The sequence below is a fragment of the Nicotiana sylvestris genome, chromosome 2 (assembly GCF_000393655.2).
Source record: "Nicotiana sylvestris chromosome 2, ASM39365v2, whole genome shotgun sequence".
Lineage (NCBI taxonomy): Eukaryota > Viridiplantae > Streptophyta > Magnoliopsida > Solanales > Solanaceae > Nicotiana > Nicotiana sylvestris.
The window spans coordinates 126,202,566-126,228,575 of NC_091058.1; the positions used below are offsets into that span (position 1 = coordinate 126,202,566).

Consider the following 26,010-nt stretch of genomic DNA (forward strand, 5'->3'; position numbering starts at 1 on the left):
TCAGTGTTTGGTTATATATAGAGTCACTAAGACAGATTTAAGGGGGATTCTTCTTTGAGTCTTAGAGAGAGTCTCCCTTCTTGAATCATTTTTCTGAGAACTGGAACTCATAAGAGAGATTTGAGGATCAGTTGTCCTGAGAACTTTTTTAAAAACTGAATTCTTCTACACTTTAGAACCTTAAGAGAGCTTGAGAGAGAGTTTTGGAGAATCAGCTCACACTGTTGCATTGATTGCAAGAGCAGAAATAGTTCAAATCTCTCTGTTCCTGTTCTGTATTGGGGTGTTCAAGACACTTGAAGGAATTTGGTGATTTATTTGAGGGTTGCTGGGTATTATCCGATTGTTGAAAGGTGTTCTATGACTGTTTAGTCTAATTCCCAGTAGATTTAGTTGTTTTTTGGTTAAGCTTCTTTCTTCTTGGGCTTTGCGACTGTGTTTTGGTCTTGAGTTTGGCCCTGTTTGTTGCTGTTGGCTGTCCACCTGTTGGTGTTATTGTTTGTTGCTGCTACTGTTGCATTGCTGCTCGCATTCTGCTGCTGCTGACTTCTCCTTCTTCTTGTCATGTTTTCCTAATCCAGGTACATGTTGAATCTCCACATCATGTAGAGTTGGCTGAAATAAAATGAAATGGAAACCTAACTTCATTGGAAAACTTCAGTAGCTACTATATCTTCCTTATAATTGAATGTAATGGTTCGAATTGTAATTAGGACTGTTTGTTTAAGTAATTTGGGAATGGTTGAACCTACAGCTTGTAATAAACCACCTTTGAACTGCTTTGAACCAGTTCAAACTCGTGACTATCTAACTGCAATTCAGTACAATGGGTGTATGTGTAGTTTAGTGTTCATTTATGTTTAAAAATAAAAGTCGGAAACAGTTGGATTTGAAATCGAGTTTGATGTCCAGTTGAGCAGGTGTTGTATTGCAGTAACTCATATCATGCAGATTAGTTCTTAATATATAGGTGTTAACTAGCATTGGTAGAAGTGTATGACCAATAGTCTAATCCTTGAAGGCTTGATATGCAATCTTGTTGTCGAACTCAAAGCTACCTCTTAATTTGCTCTTTCACCTTTAGTAAAAAATGGACCAGCAGTTAAAATAATCTAATCTTCAAACCATGTTCTGTTCATTTGAGTAAAAGGACGCAGTAATTTCGATGTGTACTTGATTTGATTCAACTGAAGCTGCGTCGGTCTAGTGGTCAGCCTAATTCCCGGCCATCTGAGCTTTAGAGCTTTAACGAATGGCCCGGGTTTTACCTTATTTATATACTCGCATGGGCCTGGGCCTGGGCCAAAGGCTATGTTGAGCCGGCTTTTGGTTGTGCCAATTCACATTTTTTGGGCTTATCCTTGAGCCCTGATACATATTTAGTTTGCAATTATTGTTTTAGGCCATTGACAAAATCGATTAGGATTTTTCTTTATTCTTAGAGGCAAATAAATAGAAAATCATAGTCGCTTTAAGATATCCTTGAATAAAAATGAGATGAGCCTCGTCGAATAAAAAATACAAAATTGCGGGGCCCTCAATAAATATTTGTTTTAAAGTACTTAGACTTAGGGACGGGTCGTTTAGCGGATCTCACGGCCTTCCCCAAAAGATAATAATGCGCAAGTCACTTCCGGCGCGCTTTAAATAATTTACTCTCTTAAACTCGGGTGCACATTTATGTGACCCAAATCCAAGTCTCAACGAAGTCGAAATATGTCGATAATCACGGGTACAGTGATTGTGACGTGGTTCAAGATGCATTTCTATGATGTTGCAATTCCTTTTTTTTTAAATAATGGATGAGACGAGCCTCGACAAACAAAAAATACCTAAGCTGCGGGGCCCTCTATAAGTGTTTGTAAAATTCCTTAGACTTCGGGATGGGCCGTTTAACAAAAGTTCACGGCCTTCCCCAAAATGATAATACGCTAGTCGCTTTAGGCGCGCCTTTAATAATTTATTTTCTTAAACCCGGGTGCACATTTATGTGACCCAAATCCAAATCTCAACAGAGTTGAAATGTGTCGATACCCACGGGTACATTGATGTGGCGTGGTTCAAGATACATTTTCACAATGTTGCAATTCTCCGTTAAAATAATAATGATAATAATAAAAGCGGTTAAAAGTTAAAATTCGCACATAGGTTCATAATTGTATAAAAATCAGATAATTAAGCCGAATATGACAGTTGAGCGACCATACTAGAACCACAGAACTCGGGAATGCCTAACACCTTCTCCCGGGTTAACAGAATTTCTTACTCGAATTTCCAGTTCGCGGACTGTAATATAGAGTCAATTTTTTCCTCGATTCGGGATTCAATCAGTGACTTGGGACACCATAAATCTCCTAAGTGGCGACTCTGAACTCTAAAAAATAATCCCGTTTCGATTGTCCTTTGATTGGAAAACCCCCTACGCGCCCCTTTGTGGCGGCGCGGGTGAAAAAAGAGGTGTGACACACATGCACACTCTTAGTTTTCTGAACTCACACTTATATTCAAAAAGCATTCTCTCTTGTTACTTGTATTGTGGCCTGTTTTTCAAGTCCTGCTACCGGCGTTTACTGTATTTTTCTCCTTTGAACTGGTATGTCCTGATTAATATTCCAGCATCACAACAATATGTTTACTTACCTTTACTTGCATGTCTGCCTACTGCTTGTGTTTACTTCAGTGTTTACTTTGGCATGCTATAATTTCCTTCTATTATGAATCCCAAACCCCCTACCCCAATGTGTTCGATGCTTATAGTTGTTTGAGGCATGACAGTACTGAACATTACTGCCCATGACTCAAGCTTGATCCCTGGGATCCTAACCTCTATGACTCTCTGCTATTGTATGGTCTGGTAGGCTTATAAGTATGCCAACATCTTCTATTGTTGTGCATGCCCAAAGCTTACCCTTGCCTAAGCATAGGCTCTTTGCAACTTCCCTACCCCTTGAGCCCCCTTTGTATGAAGTTATCAACTTGTTTGGGGCTGTTTCCCTCTTCTTTATTAGCTCAGAACACTGTTTCTTCACTTGCACTCTCTCTTTGACTTTAAGTTCTTCCCCCCTCTTATGAGCCTTGACTTGGTACCCATTGAGCTCCCCTCTGAATTTGGACACTTGAGGGCTGGCCCTTCCACACTGCACTTATCCCCATTTTGATAATACAATTTGGGTGTGAGCACTGCCCGGAGTTCCATTGAGGCTCTTAGGGAACTATGACACACTCAAATTGGAGAAAGGCTTCGGATCAATGGTCTTTTGAGTTGGTCTATCTCATAACTCAGAGAGGAAGTCAAGAATCAGGCTTCCTCTGGTTGTACTCTTCTTTTTTTTTACTTTTTTTGATGTAATTTTATTCATTCTGGCTTATAATAAGTTGTAATAAATACTTGGAGCTGGCTAGTGAAAAGAGGGTGGGTAACTATGCATACAAAGAGTAAAAATCATGCCTATAGGTCTATTTTAATTCTGCATATTCAAACTTCATATAGAAATCATGCCTATAGGTCTATTCTAATTCTACATATTCAAACTTCATATAGAAATCATGCCTTTAGGTCTATTTTAATTTTGCGTATTCAAACTTCACCTAGAAATCATGCCTATAGGATTGTTAAATTCTGCATATTCAAGTGCATCTAGATATTATGCCTATAGGTTTAAAACAAATTCCTGCACTTAGATACTGTGATTATAGGTTTTAAAATGAATTTCTACATTGGATACTATGTTATAAGGTTTGTTTCTACATTTCAACACCATGTATATAAGGTTTAAAATAAGCAATGTATAGAAAGCATGCCTATAGAAGTTTCAGAACGAATTTGATTTGCTTCACTCAATGTTAGGTATAAAATTAGTAATAATGAATACTATCGTTTGCAGAACTTGTAATCAATTCGTTTAAAATCTGCCTCTCTTTTGGTAATCTGAGTCCCTCACTCAATTAGTTTAACAAGTATGCATATAAGATTTCAAATAATTCGTTTCGAGTTTTGATGTCTTATTACCTCCTGAATCCAGTAGATACCATGCCTATATGATCCTCGTCTAAACACTTAGGCAAGCCTTAGGGTAATAACTATAAGTTGAATCTGTTTCTGTTAATTATTACAACCAGCAGGCAGGCCTGATTCGGACTTCTTGTCTGAGTTATGAAATAAACCAATCTACCTCAATATTTAAACTCCTTCGTCTTTAATTTTTTTAATCAAACCTTCAACAGTATGTGAAGGTCATGCTAATTATATGCTTTTCTGTTCAAGGAGGTATACCTAAGCCTTTGTTTGTTTATGTGTTTTTCCCTATAATATGCAATATGTGTTTTGTATGTCGCCTTAGCGTTTTTACCTTTTGAAACCTAAAATAAGCCTAATATCCCTCCCTTTTAGGATTAGTAGTCCTAAGTGCCTCCGAGACTGATAGGAGTGGGACGGGTAATAGCATGCAATAAGTAATCGAGACTGATCCGCGCTTTAAATACCTTAACAGGGTGGGAAAGGTAGATATGAATATGATGACCACGCGATAATGTCATGTGTAGCCCCTCATTGAGGAGTGATTACCGGACATTGTGTGGGGTGATCCATATTTTTAATAAACCTATGACTCCCCTCCCTTTATTTTTTATTTCTTTTAGCATTTCAGCTCCTTCTTTTAAAAATCAGCTTTTCTAATTGTTCTTTCAAACTTTGTTTACTTTCAAACCATTATATGTTAAAATCCCCTCTTATTTGAGCCTTATCTGCTTATATGTTGAATGCACTCTAAATTCACAATAATTGTCTCGCCGGGAACCACACTAGTGGATTCTGAGGGGTGACTAACACCTTCCCCTTAGAATAATTTCAAGCCTTTACCTTGTCATTAGGAGGCGACTCTTTAAACACAAACCCAATTCCCAAAAGGAATGAGTTGTCCTTCCAAATGTCATAAACCCGATTTCGCAAGAAAAAGGGGGGCACGACACCAAGTACAAATGTGCAATTGAAGATAAGCAAAGAAATCATGCACAATATCTATTGATGGCAACATCACAAACAGAAAGTGCCGACGAGCAATACCTTTGTCTCAATGAATGATCCTTACCAGTTTGAAGCAGACTTGACTCAACCTTATATTTATGTGGAAGAATGCATTTCAGCACTGACTGATTTTCCTCAAACTGCTTGAAAGACATTTCTTTATTGTATGCTCTTATCGACCTCTTGATTTCCCAAACTAACCGCCTCAGTTTCACTCAATTCAATGCCTCTTTTTATTATATTCAAAACAATGTCATTGCTTCATGATTAGACTAACTTTCAAGACCAGGCTGAGAATTATGCGTGCATGTCACGTTACTAGACATGGGCTACAACCCTGGAACAATCCTAAATAACACTAGACGAGTTACTATCACTAAACGAACTAGGTAAAATAAGAAGAAGAAGGGTTTGAGCCACAAGACCATATCTGAATTACAACCCCGAGATAACCCGGACAAGAGAAATGACAACAAAATAAACTCCTCCATGGCTAGCCAAGAAAGGAGTGTCTTTCCAATTACCAAGCTCGACATCTTAGCCACTGGACTGCACATCAAAATTACTGGGACATTCACCAGTTTTAATATCATTAACTTCAGTCAGCAAGTTCCCAGGAGGATTCTCATACTCCATGTTACCATGCATCTTTACCAGAAAGTGTGCATCATCATGTACATGTAAAGGATTTTGCACGATATTCTAGGTGTCACCGTCCTGGATCACAATTATCCCTTCTCGAATCATTCTTTATATCTCTCTTTTCAAATCCCGACAACTTTCGACATTGTGCCCCTGGGCATTGGAATGGTATTCACACCTTTTAGAAAGATCAAAGCTTCTTGCACGCGGGTCCACATGATTCGGAGGAATAGGTGCAATCAGGTCATAATGTTTTAATTTCTCAAACAAGCTTGCATAGGACTCTCCTATCGGTGTAAAATTACATTTCAACCTTTATTTACCTCTATAACCCTAGCTTAGATGTAGGTTATGGGGTACCTGAAAAATTTGTGGAGGCTGGTAGAGATTTTGCGGTGCTAGCGCTCGCCTTCTGGGGTATCCTGGTGGCTTGACAACATACTGGGGTGGCGCAACAAAGTATTGTTGGTTCTCAGGGGAATCGTCAAAAAACAAACGAGGCTGGTCGTGCCTTCGACATGTTCTTCTAGGACCTCTTCTCGACCTTGATGTCATCATGATTTCTTCAGCCTTCTCACCCGTGCCATTAAAATTACCAGATTCAATTTGGACAGCTTGAGTTGCAGCTTTGAGAGTTTTTTGACTTATAATTTTACCTGTCTTAGGGCCATTCTCCACCATTTCTCCCATTTTGATTGCTTCTGAGAATGATTTGCCAACTGCGGATATCATGTTTTGAAAGTAATCGGGCTCTTGAGCTTGAAGGAAGATAGTGATTATCTCGTGGTCATCCGTGGGTGGCTTAACTCTAGTTGCTTGTTCTCTCCATTTAATGGCATATTCCCTGAAACTTTCAGTTGGTTTCTTCTTCAGATTTGAAAGGGAATTACGGTCCGTTGAGATGTCAATATTATATTGGAACTGTTTCACAAAGGCCTGGGCCATGTCATCCCAGACATACCAGCAAGATGTGTCTTGACCCATAAACCATTCAGAGGCTATACCCATAAGGCTTTCCCCAAAATAAGCCATCAGTAATTCCTCATTTCCTCCCGCACCTCTTAGTTGATTGCAATACCTTTTCAGGCAGGCTATGGGGTCTCCATGTCCATCATACTTTTCAAATTTGGGAGTCTTGAAACCAAGTGGCAAACGAACATCGGGGAACATATATAGATCCTTGAAGGAAATACTCTTCTGACCTGCCAGTCCTTGCATGTTTTTCAACTGTTGTTCTAAGCTTTTCAGTCTTTGGGTTATTTCTTTCAGTGCTATCTTTCGTCCAGGCTTCTCAATCTTTGCAGGAAGATCAAATAGGTAAGAGTGGTACTCAGGAGAGTGGTCTTCTTTTGCTGGGTAGCAAATTGTGACTCATGAGTTTTCCTATGCACCACCGCTGGCTGTGGGATGGTGAAGACATGCATAACTGTAGTGGTTGTCTAATTGGTTGTCAATGGAATACTTTGGGAGTGCGCAACAGAAGTTCCAGCTATAGTCATGCAATTGGGATGAAGACTGAACCTAAATGGATAGAATTGATCGGACAACGAAACTGGAGTGGTAGTAGCCAAAATGGGTGTAAACTCTGGGAAAGCATAAGAAAGGGGTGGTCCTTGACCGTTGGCCCATGCTTGACACATTTCAGACATTTGTTGTTTCAGCCTTTGGATCTCCTCGTTCAATTCAGGTTCCGACTCCACAATCTCCCTCGATTGGTCAACAACTTCTGTGTGCGTTTCTTTGCTAGCCATGACTGCCTTGTACTTTCTGGTATTGTATGGACGAATCTCCAAAGTGCCACAAACTAACCACCATCTATTATAATAACAATGAAAGTAACAAAGAAGAGCAAAACAAAGCCAACATGTTGGCGTTAGAGCATTTATCAGATAGAATTATCACATTGCGTGCCATGCCCCTAGTCACAGTTAACGGTTCTAGAATGGCTTTGAGGGTACGAAGGTCATATGGCATCATCCCAATTTCACTCTTCTTGCCCCATTTCCTTCTTCAGTTTCCTTTCTAACACCGTTTGGTTTTTCATTTCTTTTCCCCTCTTTTCTTTCCTCTCATTTCTCACGTCCCACAACTTCATTCTTTTTGTTTGTTTGTTTTTTTAAAGATGATTCGATCGAACCCTATGTAGGTTGCCTACATATCATGCCCCTCATGAATCAGATCAAGTGTAGTTCTGGAAAAAGTAATGGACAAAATAAACTAAAAATAAAAATCTTTTTGGACTTTTCATTTATAACTTTTTTAGTTTTTCAAATACAAAATAGGAAGTACTATAACAAAAAACTAGACAAACTCTTACACCACCTAAAAGACTCAAAACTACTAGACAAGACAAGAAAGCAAAAGAAAACATGAAAACAGACTCAAAATATAAAACGCCTCTTCAGACAACCTCCCAAATGCGATGGCCCTGGATACCAATCATGCTCGAGCTGTGGTAAATGAATCCATACCTGAATGAAAAAAATAAGACCAAAATGGATCAGTGACTCAAGACACTATGCAACACCACAACACCTCATATTGGACACATGCATGGCACGATTGGGCAATTATTTTTGAAAATTAACCTACGTGGCCTAAAGTGGCTAGAAGTGCAAACTCAACAAAGGTGAACTCAAAGATATGAAAATACCTCCATAAGGCTTATATGGATTCAAACTCCCAATAATCATGGCCCAAAATTAATTTTGCAGAAATGACCCATTTTGTAGAAACGACCGATATGGCCCGAAGTGGCTAAAGATGCAAGCTCAATAAGGACGGATCTTAAAGTAATATGACACCTAGTTTTGGACTCAAGATCATAAGACATGCGTCACTGAACCACTTTTGCGAAAATGACCCCATTTTGCAAGAATGGCTAATGTGGCCAAAAGTGGCTAGTCCTGCAAGATTTGGCTAAGACCCCGTGAAGCCAAGAACCTAATACTCACTAGGAAGACCGGACCCTATGTGGGTTGCCTACGTATCCCTCCCCGAAAGACGAGAATCAGGTTCGCGTAGTTCGTGAATATTAGATATGTGATAGAATTTAAAACAAATGCACTCGATTTGCAAAAACTATATTTTTTGTCTTTTTTTAAAAAAAAAATGATGGAGAATGTAAAATGTTTTTGTATTTTCTTTTTCTCTTTTTTTTTTTGAATTTTTGGAAAATAATGGGAAAGTTTAAAATCTTTTTGGATTTTTTATTCTCTTTTTTTTTGAATTTTTGAAAAATGATGGGAAAGTGCAAAATCTTTTTGGATTTTTTATTTTCATTTCTTTTTGGTCTTTTCTTGAAAAAATTGTGAAAGAAAAATATAACTGGGTCCTACTTGCTTCATTTTTCACCCTTCTTTTCCAAACATCAGTCTGCCAAATGATCTTTTTACCCTCAAAGATTCAACATGTATCACATAGGGATGATTGAATGTCTTTTTGGGCCACAGGCTCATTATTGACAAAATTTGGATCAGCTTCCTACAAAGGGACACAGTACCTGGGACCGAGCCCTACTAGGTCTGAATGACATTATGCAAATAAGCATGACCTAAAGGCTGACCTACGGTTTGGGTTCACTAGACAAGGCAATTCGGGGCGGCACGTGGTCGATGGTGGCTGCTCTAGCTGTCCGCCCACTCCACGCTCCCACGCCACCCCCTAAAGACACGGGTGACTCACAAAAAGGCCGTGTACGCTCAAACGTATTCCGGAAGACTTGTTGCAGAAAGAAGACTCGGGGTTATGCAAATGATGACAATTTATAAAGCAGTAACACATAAAGGAAATATTGTAAACAAATAAGCAACTAGCAAATAAAACGACATAAACAAAATAAAAATCAAATAAAGCAAACAAAACACATAAAAACCTCAACCGAATATCCTAAAAAGCCAACAAGATCAAGTACTAGCTCGAACCTGCAATTCCCCAGCAGAGTCGCCAGAAATGTCACACCCCTTTTTTACAAACCTCACTAACCCTCTTAAAAATATTAAAAAGATTTAGTAAAGCTCAAAAGGGTTTTTCAATTCGAAAGTGACAAAAATTTGTGTTAAAAAGATTAACTTAGAGTCGCCACCTGACATTTGATTTCGGTGTGTCAGGTCACCGTTTTTCTAAAAATAAATTTTTTTCCCTTTCAAAACACTTGAGACTCCAAAACTAAGCCTGCACTAGAGATTTCGGTAAGGGGGTTCATTTGACTTAGGGAGAAGGTGTTAGGCATTCCCCAAGTCCAGTAATTAGTACGGTTGCATACTTGATCTAGTCGGCTTTTAAAATATTCAAGTTGAGGTAGAATTATGGAAAAGCAAAATAAACACACAAGAGGCTCGAGGTCGTCCCCACCTAAATAAAAGAAAATTAAAAGAAGGAAAATGAAAGTTCTAAGTTATCCTATGCTACTTCTTCTACGATGTTCGCCATGTCTTCTAATTACAGAATACTACGGGGCATTCCCCGGAATAAATATGTACAATTCCTTAGGGGCATTCCCCGGATAAATTTAACTAAGGGAACGACCTATCGCCTCAAAACTAATAAAAATCTTAAGGCTTGCCTACCCAAGTGTGGTCGGCCTAAGCATGCTCCTATCGACCCCAAATAGATAAAATAGAAATCAAAGTTAGAGAATTATCTAAAACCCAACAACTCAAAGTTCTGTCCAAAACCCCACGCTTGAGACTTGGCAGAATATCCAAACAATCAAATAATCTAATTAACTTAGTTAACCTAAATCTTTTGTTGTCAAAATGTTAATCCAAGCAATCATCAAAGCAAAGCAACGACATACACGAAATAAAATGGCATGATATGCTATGAAGCAAAATAGTAGCAGAAGGTTAGAAGTAGACCTTAACTATCTCAAAACTTTGGTTGAAAAATCGAACCTCGATCGAGAAATAAAATCAGCAAGTAGGAACCGCACCATGACCTTGAACCGAACCTCGGGCTCTAACCTCGAACCGTGATCGCGAAACAAACTCGACTCAATCAAACGAACTCCATTTCAGGCAGAAATCAGAAATGGAACCTTCTTTTTGTTTTTTTTTGTTTTCTGATTTTTAAAAAATGGAAAATGCAGCTTGAACCAAGAACTAATTTCAAACTATTTTCATTTTTTCTCGTTCCCAGATTCTGTCCCGTTTTTCCAATCCCTACCTCTGTTTTTTCGATAATGCGCGTGTGTGTATGTGTGTTTTCCGGCGAGCTCAGGAATGGGGTGTGCGACTGGTTCTCTTAAGTTTTTGGAGTTGAAGATGGAGATGAGGGGACGACGGTTGCTGTCTCTTAGGTTGGGCGTTGATGGTGTGAGATCGGCGAGCTGGTCACTGATGGAGGCTGAAGCTTAGAGATGACGAAGCAAAAAGGGTCGTTTGGTGGTCGAATAAGCAGCAGCTGGCAGTGGTTTTAGGTGTTAGGTTGCTGATGTTCTGGGTTGAAGAAGAGGAGGTCGGCGGCGGATTCCGGCAGGTTTGGGGCTGCTAGCTGGTCTTTTCCGGCGAGTCCAGTGGCTGGCCCGTTTTTGCTCCCTAGGGTTTGTATTATGTGCTGAAGGGTTGAAGAAGAAGGGAGCTCCTAGGGTTTTGGTCTTGTGTCTTTTTTATTTGGTTTTTGGGAAAATTAATATTGGCCATAGGATTAAATTTAAATAGAGGCCAGGATTAAAAGGTTATGGGTTGGGTTAGTGGGTGAATTGAGTCAAGAAGATTGAGCTTTGTGAATTGGATTATAAATTTGGTTTTTAATTCTATAATTCTTGCAATTTGGATAAAAATATTAATTTCTAAATCACATGTCTACAATATTTTGTTCTATTTATGTTTATTTTTTACTGAGAAACTTTTGTCAATTTATTAATTATTATAACTTATGATTATATGATCATCATAAAATAAATTGTATTATCATAAAAATTATCTTAGCTAAGCACATTTGAATTTAAAATAAAATGACAAATAGAATATTTTATATTTGAATCGATTTGGAATCTAAAATTTTGAAGAAATTACGCCCTTATAAGTATAAACAGTTCTAAGGTTATTTAAATTATTTTAACAGAAAAAGAGCTTATCAACACTTTTTTATCAAATATTGCAGCAACTTATTATCATTTTCAGCACTTGTACCCAAACACGTAACTGCTTATTTATTAAATCAGTTTCAGCACTTAAAAGTATTTTTCAGCACCTAATGCTTATCAGCTACTTCAAATCAGCTAACCCAAACGAGCTCTATGTACTTTCTTTGTCTTTTTGTTGGAGTTATTTTTATTCATCATGATTTTTATTAGTATTTTGAATAATCATATTCCTCTCCTGTTTGGCCAAGTTTTTGAAAGATTAAAGTGCTCGTTAAAAAAGTCACTTATTTAGTTATTTTAGAGAATTACAATTCATTTTGAGACAGAAAAATATGTTATGATATTTCTAAGTACATAAATAAAATATATTTCAAGAATTTAAGAAAATCATAACGAGTGGATGCAGAAAAAAGTAAACGCATCGAACATAATGCAAATGCAATAGTCGTCAATTTTTTTAGGACAAGGGACTCGAGGGTATTATTATTATTCTGCTTACCATAGTTATGGCCTATGGGATATAATTTTCTGTTTTATTGTGGCGTATATAAATTAGATTTTCGCTTTCCAAAGTCCATCGACCCATATTTACCCCCCCACACACAAGAAAGACCCACGTCGTGTCTCTGTTTGCAGCGAACAGATTGATCTCTGCAGAATATAATCAAAGGTATGTTCATCCTGATAATCTGGGGAATTCAATCTTCTATCTGTTTCTCAACATATTTGAGAAATTACTTATTAAATACCCAATTAAGTGTGATGCCAAATGTATAACTTGCAATTTCATTTTTCTCTTTAAAAGGAAAAGAAGTATAGCACTTGATTATTGATTCTGTAACTTAGTTCAAGATACCATACATGTATGTAGCATAACATGTTTGCTTGTTCTTTTATTGTTGAAAACAAAAAAGATTGCTCTTTTATCTTCTTTTTTTTTTGGTTTGTTTGTTTTGAAATCTTGAATTCTTTGTTGGTCTTCTTGAAATTGTTGGGAAACAGAGAGAGAAAATGGGGAATCTGCTTTGCTGTGTACAAGTGGACCAATCCACAGTGGCTATAAAGGAGAGATTTGGCAAGTTTAATGATGTGCTTGAGCCTGGATGTCATTTCTTGCCATGGTGTATAGGGAGTCAGATTGCTGGATACCTAACTTTAAGGTTGCAGCAGCTTGATGTGCGATGCGAGACAAAGTCAAAGGTGCCTAAATTAATATGGTTTGGTGTAAACACTCGTTGCGGATAAGTTTTTCCACTTTTCCCTTAATTTTTAGATAATCAGTTCATGTTACCATAACAAAACATACTTTGGCTTTTCAAATTTTCGAAGTCTTGACTTTCTGTTTTAGCTTCTTTTAACTAATAAGAATCAGTAAAAGGTTATCAAACCAAGAGGTTAGAAGTTCAGTCACCAAGCGAGCAAAGTTGGAACGAGCCATTGTTGACTCTTGGATAGACGGTTGTGGGGGATTACTATATCAAAACAAAAAAAGTAAAAGATTGTTGAACTATTAATGCAAAGAAGATGTTATGTTAATAAATTTGTATTGTCTTGATCATCTCCTTTCTTCTTCTTCTTTTTGTAACTTATTTTACCTCTTTTACCCAGGGGAAAAAGTGGTTTCTACTTTTTTCTTGGTGACTCGAACCCTCCAACCTAATGGTTGAAGGTGGAGGTGTTCTACCACTATAAAAACACTCGTCCTTGTATCGTCATTTCTATTTTCTGCTTCATGTTTACTGAGCCAAGTAGTCTTCAAGCACAAACAACTACTTCAGTTAACTTGGATTTGAGTAGATTATGTGCAGATAATTGGTATGGTAGTAGAATCTAAAACGGTTCTTGCTAGACTGCCAGTTCACATTTTATAGCACACGTCTGTCTGTCTGTCTTTGTTCACCTTTGAAAACATTTAGGTTCTGGCTTCAATCAAGTGAAAGGACATCATGTAAACCACCTATTAAAATTATGGTAATCTAATATGGACTATCTCTCAACTGTGTGCAATGACCGTAATCGACAGCATGTCCTTTTCCTTTGTCATTATTTTATGGTTAAAATCCTTCATTTATCGTGCAGGATAATGTATTTGTAACTGTTGTTGCTTCAATTCAATATCGTGCTCTGGCTGATAAAGCTACTGATGCTTTTTACAAGCTTAGTAATACTGGATCCCAGATCCAAGCCTATGTGTTTGATGGTATGAAAATCTGATTCCCTTAGATTTTTCTCTTGCAACAAGAAATAAAAAGCGATAGTAACATCTAAAGGTTCTGTGCGCTGCAGTTGCATGAGCTTGTGATTCAGCTTTTGACGAGCACAATGCTTGAAGTCCTCTTATTTGAATTTATTATTTCCTCCCAAATAATGGCCTCTCTCATGAGTGTACAGTTATCAGAGCGAGCGTTCCAAAGCTAAATTTGGATGATGTCTTTGAGCAGAAGAATCAAATTGCTAAAGCAGTGGAGGATGAACTTGAAAAGGTAATTCATGCCCATCAAACTGTATTAGCAAAAGAACAAGCAATAGTGGTTATTGTACTCATCTTCCTTTGGATGATATGTAGGCAATGTCTGCTTACGGATATGAGATTGTTCAGACACTCATAGTTGATATAGAGCCAGATGAACATGTCAAGCGAGCTATGAATGAAATCAATGCAGGTATCATGTATAGCCTTTTCCTTAAAGTCTGATGTAGGTAACACATCCTTTCTCTTTATCTAATAGCAGTAATTCATCATACGTGAAAGTTCTCTGGTGATTTATAAATAACTGATGAAATTAGGTGCGATCAGGTCTGCAAACCTACAAAAATAACAATTTCAGAATTATAGAGGGCCCGGGATGTAAAAACATGAAAGATAAAAAGATAACTTGGGAATGACTTGAATACAGAGTGGTGGTATGTTGCAAGCAGAGGACAGACGAACCCAGATAAAAGAATATGGATAAGTATAACAGAGTAGAGGAAGGATGTGGCCTCTTAGATGTGCAAATTGTACCATCGCCGTCTCCTTTTCTTTGGGAGAATCAAACATTTAGCTTATGTGTATCTCAAGCTTGCTCATAATTCTCATGTGAAGCATGAGAACATGATCAAGCTCAGTCTTTCGCTACTCGTGTTCCCCACCTTTATTGCTTTCAAAAGGGCCTAAAGTGTATGATGATTCGATTTCCTATATATATAAGTATAAAGAAAAAAGCTTCTTGGTGTTTTCAAGAAAAGATCTCACTCGAAAGGAGAATAAATACTATTGTAGCTAGGTTTTGTTGACTACATTGGACTATGTCAAACAATTCATTTCTATCTTATCCATAATCTAGAGCCGGATGTAGTAATCTTTTAAGCTTCAAGCTAATCGTTTGTTTTCATCAAACTATGGCAGCTGCAAGAATGAGAGTAGCTGCCAATGAGAAAGCAGAAGCTGAAAAAATTGTCCAGATTAAACGAGCTGAGGGTGATGCTGAGGCTAAGTACCTGGCGGGGCTTGGGGTTGCTAGACAACGCCAGGCCATTGTGGATGGTTTAAGGGACAGTGTTCTTGGCTTCTCAAGTAATGTCCCAGGTACAAGTGCCAAGGACGTCTTGGACATGGTCCTCATCACTCAATATTTTGACACCATGAAGGAAATTGGCGCCACATCTAAATCCTCAGCAGTCTTTATCCCACACGGACCTGGTGCTGTTAGTGACATTGCAGGGCAGATTCGACATGGATTGCTCCAGGGTTTAGCTGTCGAGCAAAAAAATCTTTTATAAATGTGTTTCACCGTGTCTCGTGTGCTTGTGTTTTGTATGTAATGTTTGTTCTTGATGTGATTGTGATGGCCATTGTTGTTCGTTATACATGTGTAATTAGATGCAGTTTCTAAAGTCTCACTGTTCGTCTGTCTAAAAGTCGGGTTTTAATGATTCGTTCACATTATTAATACATAGGCAAAATACATAGTTTGCCCCCGGAACTTAGGACCAAATCCCTCTGACACAGCTTCTGAGCACGGACAACTTTTTACACACCCAACCTTTTCAAAGTGTGTCTAATACACACCTTTTTTGTCGACATGGCTAGTGCGTGTTTTACCAATAAAATAAGGCGCGTGAACAGTAAAAAAATTATTTTCTTTCTTTATTTTATTTTTTTTCCATTTTCCTAAACTAATTCACTGGCTATCCTCCGCCAAATCCAACACCCACCTTCCACCATCGTTTCTCCATAATTTCTCCACCATCCTAACCAACACCCACCTGCCAAGAACCACCATACCTTCACCATTGAAGCCCGTCTCTTTTCTCTCTTTTTTTTTCTTCTCAAAACCCAGTTGTTGGTAGCAACCATGGAAGCCCTTACCTTCTGCATACAAAATAGAGCAGTTTGAGTTAAACCCAGAAGCTAAGATCTTCAAGCCATACCATTTCTGGATTCCATCTTTGAGTTTAAACAAATATTATGCAGTTTGATGTTTTTGAGTTATAATAAAGACTTGTAATTTCTTCATTTAAAAGTGTTTTGGTGGATCTAATTATGTCAGGTTTTATGTTATGTGGGTTTTTTCTTTTATTTTGTGAGTTTGAGTTGAATTCTCATTCTATGTAAAAAAAAAAATTACTCCTAATTAAAGTTTTTAGAAGCGCAGAGACATACTTCAATGGTGTGAATTTTTTTTTATTTCTAAGTGTTTTTCTCTTTAAAATAGACTGTATTTGTTGAATTCTTGTTATTAGCTATTGCTCATGTTTTTAAAGTAAACAAGGGGGAGGAATTGGAGCCTTACAGGAGTAAGCCGATGGGAAGGGAGCTCGGAGAAGAGGGTAGACGATGGAGGAGGAGGAAGCTGATGACGGAGGGGAGGCTTGGGGAAGATTTTTTTTTTGGGGGTGGGGGAGGGGGGATAAGGTGATATAATATTTAATTTTATTGGAAAAAGTTTAATCAATTAAGGTTTATTTTAAGTATGTATTTATTTATAGTTGAGTTATGACATGTGTCGCATTTTGACTGGTACGTGGATGCAGTCTCCAAACAAAAAACGGGTCAATAAAAAAGTAGTGTGTCTTATACACACTTTGAAAAGGTTAGGCGTGTAAAAAGTTATCCATTCTAAGAAAGTGTGTCAGAGGGATTTGGTCCTAAGTTTCGGGGGCAAAATATGTATTTTGCCTTAATACATACCAAAGAGCTTAGGCTGTGGAGGAGAGCAGATCTATGTCAAAAGACAAAAGATCACTAATTCAACCTTATGAAGAGAGCAGATCTATGACCACACTGCGTGTTGATAGACAACAATGACCTACAACTAGCATTTACACCAATCCAACGAATACATAACATGTGTTTTCATTTTCACTAAACCATAATTAGTTAATACACATTTTCGTAGATTGAGATAAAGACATACGTGTGCTTTCACATTTTCACTGAAACATAGGTTAATACATATTTTCACCTCAATATATTAGCTAATGGTAAATTAATATAATTTGGTGTAAATACTGGAGGCACTTTTTTAATTAGGCTACACCTTGAAGATTTTAGCTCCGTTTGGCCATTAGTTTTTTTTCCCACTTTTTTTCAAAAAAAATTGAAAACATTGTTTGGTTATAAAAAGTGACCAATTTTTGGGCAGTTTTTGAAGATGAATTTTTGAGTTTCAAAAAGTGGTTTAGACTAGTTTTTCAAGTTTTGAAATTTTTTACTCACAAAACTTTAACTTCGTTTCAAGTAAAATCAATCTCTAAACACAATTTCAACTTCCAAAAATTATTTTATCTCATCTTCAAAAGCTCTTTTAAGTTTCAATCAAGTTTATGTCCAAATGCTAGTTTAGTTGCTTCAAATTTCCTCTGTTCTCAATCTCAACCTACCTTTCAATTTCGAAAAACGCAACGCAGAAACTGAGAAGGAAGTCAAAAATTACTAGAAATCCAAAGTTTTCTCTTGGCGTTTATATGCATTTTCGACTTGGTTCTTTCAGCTTCATGTCATTTTTAACAAGTTTTTCGTTGCTAATGAACGTTGAATTTGGGCAATTGATTGTTTGCTATTTGTTGGTTTGAGTTGCTTTCTTCCTTCGGTCGCAAATTAGTATTTTTATTGAGAAATGTAGTGACTGATTCCCACTGAAGCGTAAAATTGGTATTATTTCAACAAAGTCGATCACACGAGCTTCTATTACGCGGCGCCTTCCTGAGATTCCTTAGAAGGGCGACGTAAGGCTAAGCAACTGATGTGAGTGCAGTTACTGTCCGCCAACTGAGTTCCCCTCCATACGCTAGACTAGATTGTCAATGTCGTACGGGAAAACCAATGTCAAGAGCAATTGAGAGAACAGAAATGAGAATTGAGAATGAAAGAAAGCTTGATTGCATTAATGAAAGCTATTACAGAAAAACAACGTGGTGTCGAGGGGGAGAGACACCAGTACAGAGAATTGTTTGCTTGCTAGAAAGTTTGATTGTTTGATCCCCTAATAATGCTTAAAAAAAATAATCCAAAGCTACAAGACTAGACTTGACTAAGCTAGAGAAACATAATGGAAGTGCATGAAATAAAACTACTCTATATTTACAATGAAAAGAACTTAGTTTTCTAAAAGGCAGAAACATGTCCGTTGTCAGCAGTAGCGTCTTTGGCATCACGGTCGGCGCACGCGGGTTGTCTGCGCGCGCGGCGCTGTTGGCATCTGCCTGCGGCTGGGCGCTGGCGAGAGATATCGGTGGGGCGACAGAGGCACATGCGCGCTTGTCACTTGGCGCGGCCAAGACCACAGGGCCGTCCGTGGCGCTAGGCATTAGGAGGCTTGCTAGGACGCCACGGGGCGCACCCAAGGGGTCATGGGGCATGGCTGGAAAGCCGCCCATGACAGTTCTCATGTAAAAGTGCTAATAGTAATAGCTGACAAATCATAGTATCCGAATTAAGATAACTCAGGACAAGGAGCAGACTAATATCGCTCAAACACATTTAGCAAGAAAACTGGATTAAGAAAAAGAAATTCAAAGTGACAAAGTGAAACCAACCAAACAAGTGTTATCATGTAAATGGTCAGTAAAACATACATTATTTACTCCCCAACTTTTAAGAAATTGAGAATGTCAATCTTCCCTGGTCTAAATGCGACTGCTTTCATTGCCTGTATTCAAAGTGTATTTAGGATCAGGGCACAATTCAACTTCCATTCCTAACATCTATCTTGTATCCCTAATCTTTTCCTTTTTTCTTTTCAAAGTTGTATACTATCTATAAGACAAAGTGTTTGGCAATACTAGAATATTTTTGACAAGACATGTGATCAATAACGATCATACAATAAATTTTCTGTTGGATTCACCAAATTATACTCTATATGGGTGCTGCTACTGATCTCGAAACTGCTACTGGATCAAACTAAGTGAAAGATTTTTGGAAGTGTTGAACCAAAAAAAAACTTGCAAATAGAATTTCAAAAAAGAAAAAAATAAAGAAGATAGAAGTCTGATCAATAGTGAAGATAACTGTAGGCAGACACATTAACTTTCACATCTTCAGCAGATTATAATAATCTACTTTAGTCACTGGCACCTTCATATCCAAAACAAACATAGAAAGTCAGGGGAAGCACGTCCGGGAACATGAACTTTGGGTTTGCATAACATATATTTCAGTTTCTAAAGAGAAATACTATTAGTTTTTGTTGAATACTGTATCATGTCCACCAGCTAGTTAACAAACGAAAGTTCCAAGAAAACCAATACATAACTGCTCGGATTACAAGAAGACTACTAAGGAACTACCATGAGATGCCGCTAGTTGAGTATCCAGAGGTTCACGAATCTTCAAGCAATTTGAGATTTTTGGCGCTCATACTGAAGAATAGGCTGTTCCACCTGTAGACACAAAAAATGTGACAAGAATGATTTTCGGTATTATGAAATATAACCAAGTTTTTCTGGAGAAATTGATGCATACCATGCTCGCTTTCCTCTTACGCTTATCCTGACTGGACCTGCTACAGATAACTGTCTCAAACTCGTTACATTTGTTGGTGCTTCCATATGATTTTCCATTCTCATTTCCAGGTACAAAACTCTCACTAGAAGCTATGGGCTGCAAAATGTCATATGTTAAGAATTATTCCTGCAGAATTTTCAGAACAAACTTTTCAGATTAATGACAAATTCATGAGTGAACCAACCTCAGGTCTGCTTGTTGGTGTGCTTCCATGGTTCCTTCTCTTTGAGACCGTTTGATCGCTCAAGGCAGAGCTATTCTGGTATGCGTCCGATTTGCCTCTTGTGTGTGTGAGATCTGATCCAATTGAGTGGAGAGCACCACAAGTGGATAAATCTGTAGGATGGTTTTCTGCGAGTACCAAAGCTGTCTTAGCTTTCGTGATATTAATCTTGATGACAACCATAAAGTGAATTGAGCAAGTACTATGGGAAGTTCTGAATAGTTGGAGTTATTACCTGATTTGTTCATGTCCACATCCTGACCAATGAACATAGTAAAAAAATGAGTTAAAACTTTGGCAGTGCATAAGCTATTGAACTCATATAAACTCGTGATTATTACCATGGCATCTTGCTCTAAGACCTTCTTAACCTCAACCAGCTTTTTCTCAGTCAAGTCAGAGTGGATCACACGCTTGCCTGCAATAACAAAAGCAATCCAGCAAATAATGGTAACTGCTATTTATATCTTTCTCCTCCGTGCAAAGCCAAAAATGCAGTTTGCCAGTGGTACCTAGCCTGCGGTTGCTCCCAGCCTCAACAAAGCCATCTTGTGTCATTTTATCTATTAGCTTCTTCACAGTAGTACGATTCACCTCTCCACCTAGTTTACTTTGAAGATTGCTAATAGTTACATAGTTCAGGGGAAGAGCATGATACAAAGCCTGAAACAAGACAGTGCCATTACAAACATGCTTTCCGGGAATAAAGCATCTAAACTCAATACAGCTCATAACAAAAACTTTTCAATTAGTGAAATAGAAAACTGTTATATGCACTCCTCTTATAACTTTGAGAACTTCAGTTAACTAAATGAGAATACTAAATCTCTATCCTCATTCTATCGGATCTTATTTGGATATTTAATCTTTCCAAATCCTTTAGGCAGGATTTAATGTATTTGATTTATTTAAAATTCTTAAAAATATAAATCTATATTAAATCAGCATCCATTGATTAAAAAACATGGATCCACCCCTCTAACAGGATCATTACCTCCCCCATCATGGTGTCCTCTCAAATCGTCTAGCACCCAGAACACAAAACTAGATTAACACCAGGAAATCTATCCCAAGTGCAACAGATCTTTATTATCAGTAATTATATTGCACCTGATAAATGACAGGTGAACCAACTTGACCCCTTTGATCTCCATCAAGTGAAGTCCAAAAGTACTTCTATTTTCTACATCAAAACTACCTTTTTGCACATGCAGCGTCTGAGAACATCAATATCCCATTTCACATTTTATAACTACCAGAATCACTTATATTTTTTTCATTTGATCTGGTAATTGGGGAGCAATAGAAACATTCATCGATCTGGGTGATGGCGGGGATGGCATGCATAGAGCAGCATTTACCTTGACAAGGTAGGTGTGCAACATGTAGAAGCGAGGAAAATGAAAACTCTATAAAAACAGGACTCTGTATAAAAATGACCTGCTCTACCTGATAATTTTAGTTGAATGGACCAGTTCCAAAAAGAAGAATGAAAAGGGCAAAAAGTCGGTCAAGAGTTTCAAAATCCATGTGTGTATATACAGATAGATTCACAAAGTGAATAGATGAAAAAAAACTGATCAAAGCAGCTTCAAGTAACATGAAAATGCATTTGGAGAAGGATAGAGTGCATCCACTTAGATATCATCAGGAGAATGCCGACTATGAAAAGTCTCACCTTCATGTACATGTAATCTTTACCCTTGTCATGCTGCGATTGGTTGCTTCTTGGGTATTGTTGGCCGTCAATTTCTTCTTTCACAATGCCGAACTCATAGTTGAATTTCTACAATTGAGTATTAGTTGGAATAGTGTTATTCCAAAAAGGATATATTACGATCAAATGAAGGAAATATATATTGAAACTATTAACCAATAAAGGAAAAGTTAACAAACCGTTTGCTTGTTAATAATGTAACAGTCAGTGCCAAAACTTGAAAGAATGGCTTCCTTAACAAGCTTTTCCATAATTTCTGAAATCAAAATGAAAGGAAAAAGAAACTGTAGAACTACTTAAATTTGATAGTAAAGATGCTTTATTCATCTTAGCTTTTTTCTAATGGTTTTTAGGGCCAAAAATTTAGGCACTGGATGAAGAATATTTGAACAATCTCCTTTATGAAGCGTAGGTTTAGCATGCCCTCATTAGAGGTCCTTCCATTACCTTCAACCAAGACCTGAAACCAGGATAGCATATTAGGTAAACTGACCAGTTGTGGGAGAAACAGGCACTTGACATGACCACCAGCACCAGAGTTTTTACCTCTGAGATGTCAGGGAAATGAGAGAGAACATCAGTCACTTTAATTCTGTCAAGGTGGTATGAGTTGATCCACTCCTTTAACCTATCAAATTGTAGTTCATCTTCTGCTGGATCCTGAGTATCATCTGAAAAATCAAGTAGCACATTAGAGGTACTTGGCACTATATCCAGCAAGAAGTTGGCAGTAGTAACAGTACCTTCATCAGCCATATTACCATTATCCTGAGTATCTTGAGTCTCTGTGAAGAGATCATTTCTTAGTTAGACTTATGTGATTCAGAAATACTGAACCAAGGAAATGTTTAAACAATCCACCAAGTATAGACACATGTATTACCAATTGGTGCAACTATGTATTGGTCATCATCAGAGTGACTGAACTGAAATATATCATCATTTCGCAGACTTCAGTCCGTGCAAACATATTTAAGAGGATAGTAAGTCAAGCTTTACATATGATTGAGGAGAGAAATAATGTTCTACCTCACTATCAGATTCACTGTCATCTCCCTGGAAGGAATCAGCTCCCAAGCTCACACTATTATCTTGATTATCGCCCTTCTCATCCTCACAAGGATCAAGCACGCTCTTAACCTGTGCAACACCCACATAATGTTAATTGATTGAACATTAAACTGAAAACTATTAAATCCTTCTTCCTGCAATAACTGACCATACCTTCAGAGCTAACACAAAATGCTTGCTGTTGACATCACCAACCTCCATTTTTAAAGGACTTTTAGCCCATGGATTAACAGCCTCCTCTTCGGTGCAGCTTCTAAAGAAAGGAGGCTCATAATCAGCAGGCTGCACAACCAGAAATTCTGTTACGAACCTTCATGTGACCAATAAATTGACAAACCAAGTGACATTTGAGACTAAAATGTTAAAATGGTAAGAGTAGAGGAAGTTAGGGAAGGACAGAAGAAGTTGAGTGAAGTGCTTACAGTAACATCGTCATAATAAAGGAGCTTCATCAGTATCGTTCGCTGAAAAAAAGTAAAATTAGAAATTAGAAGCAAGATAAATTTTTCAAAATAAATGAATCAGCGATGATTAATGAATGATGAAGCATATCTTAATGAATACCATAAAGCTTTACCTCTTCTGGCATCTTATCCAATGTTCTCATCAGCTGAATCAATGTACGGATCATTTTACAAGCAGAACTTCTGAAAGGGTGCTACTTCTTAGCTCAACGGTTCTAGCTATCCCAAATCAACTAGCTAGAGACTACAATAAACAGGAATTTCATCATATCAATATAATTACCTCATCTGATTAGGTGTAATTTCAGTGGTTAAGTTACACTTGAATGTTCCTCCTTTCTTCATTCCAATGCGATTGACATTCATTGACACTTCTTGGCTGTCAGAGTTTGAGTAAGAGAAAGAAACTGCAAAGAGAACCAGAAGCATCAGTTATCCTCAAGCTCCAAGATTGAGTTTCAGAAATGATATAAAATTAACATAAAACAGCTATTATTTAGCTTTTTCATTATTTCAAGCCAAACTATTCTTAAATGCTGAACTACTTAGCCCATGACATCATTAATCAGTTAAAAAATATGACTGTAATTACAGTCCAAATCAAACCATCTTATCTTGTTGTCATACATGCATATTCCTCGATCATTGGTCCATCTATTGTTTCGCACACACAGAACAAGAGTGTTTTAAGATACTTCTTCTGCAATGCATCATAAACACCTACAAGCAACAAAGAAATGTAAAGAACCGACAGGGCAGAATATAAAACTTAACACAAAGTATTGCTAGTCAAGTATGGCAGACTAGCCAAAGATCAACATGCCTTTTTCCATCCAATCAATCAGTCGACGTGATTCGGCATCCATGGGCATGAGCTTCTTAATCTTCATCTCTGTTAGCGATAGAAGCATTCACTGAATTAACTCAGAAAACTGAAAGAGACTGTTAACACGACAGGTTTAGCAGAAAAGGGTTACCTAAAGCTGGAACGGATTTATCACTGAAATATTCCTCAGGGAAGAGGCCTCTGACGTAAGTAATGTTGAATAAAGCAATGCGCAGCAGGTTCCTTGTCTATTTTTTAAAGCCAAGAAAGAACACGTGATTACGTAAATGACACATGAGATAGTGACAACTGAGAACCATGAAGAATTAGGAATTTAAAAAGTTAGATTAACTGACAAATAGATCAAATGACCAGTCAAATTGGCAAATTAACCAGAGAGACAAACACAGTACGGATTATCTCATTGTAAAAGCTGAAAAACTCATAAGTTAATTCATGGAAGAACTTGATAACTTTGAATTTAATGCCAAAACTTCTCTATACCCAAACTAATTTAGTAATAAAAGGATCACAATACTACATATATATATATATATATATATATATATATATATATATATATATATATATAGTTTGCGTTTGTAACTGGATATATGTTAGTTTGACATTCACTGGAATATTTTAGCTTAGAGAAGTTAGCAACCAATAACCATAATTTTGGAAAATGGTCAATGTAGCATAAATAAAATAGATTAAGGCAGGTTGATCCAATTTCAGAATATAATAGAAAGTTTTGATACGAAATGAAGTTAACTTCTCAAATCTAACAAGTTACTTAGATCAAGTTTCAATGATTTAGCACCAGAAGTTCGCTAACAAAGAGATCTAAAAACAGTCTAAATAACCAAAGCTGAAGATGTAATCAACATTGTAACTAACTAAGATTCCGATCATCGCTACACAGACTCTATGCTTGCGTGCTCATATAGAAAATTGCTGTTCGTTAATCCCTTTTTAAATATAATACGCTGAAAATAAAGAGGTCAAAAGGAACTGAGTTTTCTTCAAAAATTTTTAGGAACAGATTCAATTTTCCAGCCCCTTATAAAACTTATCTTATATTTATAATTTCGTAAAATCCAATATATAACGAAAAATTAGAAGACAAATAACGAAAAACAAAAGTACAGTCGTGATCATAATTAGTATGAAGTTAACAGGTTATTTACGAGGAGGAGTGAGTCCTGCTCCGTAATTTCTGACTCCTTCAGTTTCTGAGCCACAACCTGCAAATTAGATAGAAGATTAGAATGACAGTATGCGAAATAACAAATGAATCTAATTCGAAAAGCGAAATTGAACTGAGAAAGCATTATATCTCTGCTATGCGCGCCATGTTTTCCCAGATTTCTGTAGAGAGAACTAAGAGTTGAAGGAGAGAGAGAAATTTGGAGAATGGAGCTCAAGTTTCTCGAAATGCTTTGTGAGAAATGGAAGGAATTGGCGGGAGTGCAGGGGACGTGAGTTTATAAAGGTATGATAGCTTGCGCAACGCGGAGTGGGTGATATAGTGGCATAAACAGTAATTTTGGAGAAAAGATAGGGGTTCTAAATTTTTAGTTTTTTCTTTTAAAAGGTAGGGGCTCTTAGATCTAAAATTAATTAAGGATAATGCATGAAACTCAGTCCTTACTTTTCTTCTTTATCATAATGGTTTATTCGTGTTAAGGCAAGTCAATTTACTAATCAGTTTTAGTTTACTTTGAACTTATCACTCATGTATGTCCAACAAAGTAACTTAATTATTGAATATCCACGAATACGGACTTAATAACGGGTTTGGCTTTTTATAATTTTTTTTATCTCCAGTAATAAACCAATCAAGAAGTATATTGACACTTATTAATGGAAAAAATTTGCAAATATTTGAAGAAAAGCTAGCGCTCCGAAATAGATCCAGAACGTTTCAGACCAAACTTATTGAGAAGGTATCCTCCAACCACAT

At 37.3% G+C, this 26,010-nt stretch overlaps 3 protein-coding genes across 8 annotated transcripts; 1 reads left to right on the forward strand and 2 right to left on the reverse strand.

Annotated features, from left to right (window-relative positions):
• Positions 1 to 5,560: 5,560 nt before the first annotated feature.
• Positions 5,561 to 7,760, reverse strand: LOC138885549 (uncharacterized). Its single transcript, XM_070166509.1, has 4 exons — positions 7,654 to 7,760; positions 7,128 to 7,480; positions 6,026 to 7,017; positions 5,561 to 5,671 (listed from the first exon to the last, which is right to left on the reverse strand). Exons 1-4 carry the CDS (start codon positions 7,758 to 7,760, stop codon positions 5,561 to 5,563), a joined length of 1,563 nt encoding a protein of 520 aa, XP_070022610.1.
• A 4,506-nt stretch (positions 7,761 to 12,266) lies between these two features.
• On the forward strand, positions 12,267 to 15,629 carry LOC104212878 (hypersensitive-induced response protein 1-like). Of its 2 annotated transcripts, none has more exons than XM_009762240.2 (6): positions 12,267 to 12,423; positions 12,756 to 12,953; positions 13,833 to 13,953; positions 14,145 to 14,236; positions 14,320 to 14,416; positions 15,142 to 15,629. In XM_009762240.2, the coding sequence occupies exons 2-6, from the start codon at positions 12,765 to 12,767 to the stop codon at positions 15,513 to 15,515; spliced, it is 873 nt and encodes a 290-aa protein (XP_009760542.1). In that variant the 5' UTR covers positions 12,267 to 12,423; positions 12,756 to 12,764; the 3' UTR covers positions 15,516 to 15,629. The 2 variants fall into 2 exon arrangements, with proteins under 2 accessions (XP_009760542.1, XP_009760544.1); XM_009762242.2 differs by lacking the exon at positions 12,267 to 12,423 and adding an exon at positions 12,540 to 12,616.
• Positions 15,630 to 18,801: 3,172 nt separating this feature from the next.
• On the reverse strand, positions 18,802 to 25,519 carry LOC104245033 (meiosis-specific protein ASY1). Of its 5 annotated transcripts, none has more exons than XM_070167488.1 (22): positions 25,235 to 25,519; positions 24,196 to 24,292; positions 24,042 to 24,110; positions 23,846 to 23,938; positions 23,502 to 23,625; positions 23,332 to 23,401; positions 23,177 to 23,218; positions 22,908 to 23,036; positions 22,713 to 22,823; positions 22,567 to 22,609; positions 22,427 to 22,468; positions 22,230 to 22,354; positions 22,131 to 22,143; positions 21,863 to 21,939; positions 21,645 to 21,752; positions 20,479 to 20,629; positions 20,308 to 20,384; positions 20,202 to 20,223; positions 19,928 to 20,094; positions 19,702 to 19,839; positions 19,527 to 19,619; positions 18,802 to 18,886 (listed from the first exon to the last, which is right to left on the reverse strand). In XM_070167488.1, exons 1-21 carry the CDS (start codon positions 25,376 to 25,378, stop codon positions 19,569 to 19,571), a joined length of 1,893 nt encoding a protein of 630 aa, XP_070023589.1. In that variant the 5' UTR covers positions 25,379 to 25,519; the 3' UTR covers positions 18,802 to 18,886; positions 19,527 to 19,568. The 5 variants fall into 5 exon arrangements, with proteins under 5 accessions (XP_070023589.1, XP_070023590.1, XP_070023591.1 ...); XM_070167489.1 differs by lacking the exon at positions 18,802 to 18,886 and adding an exon at positions 19,290 to 19,314; XM_009800591.2 differs by lacking the exon at positions 18,802 to 18,886 and having other exon boundaries at positions 19,335 to 19,619; positions 25,235 to 25,291; positions 25,368 to 25,519.
• Between the last annotated feature and the right edge of the window lie 491 nt (positions 25,520 to 26,010).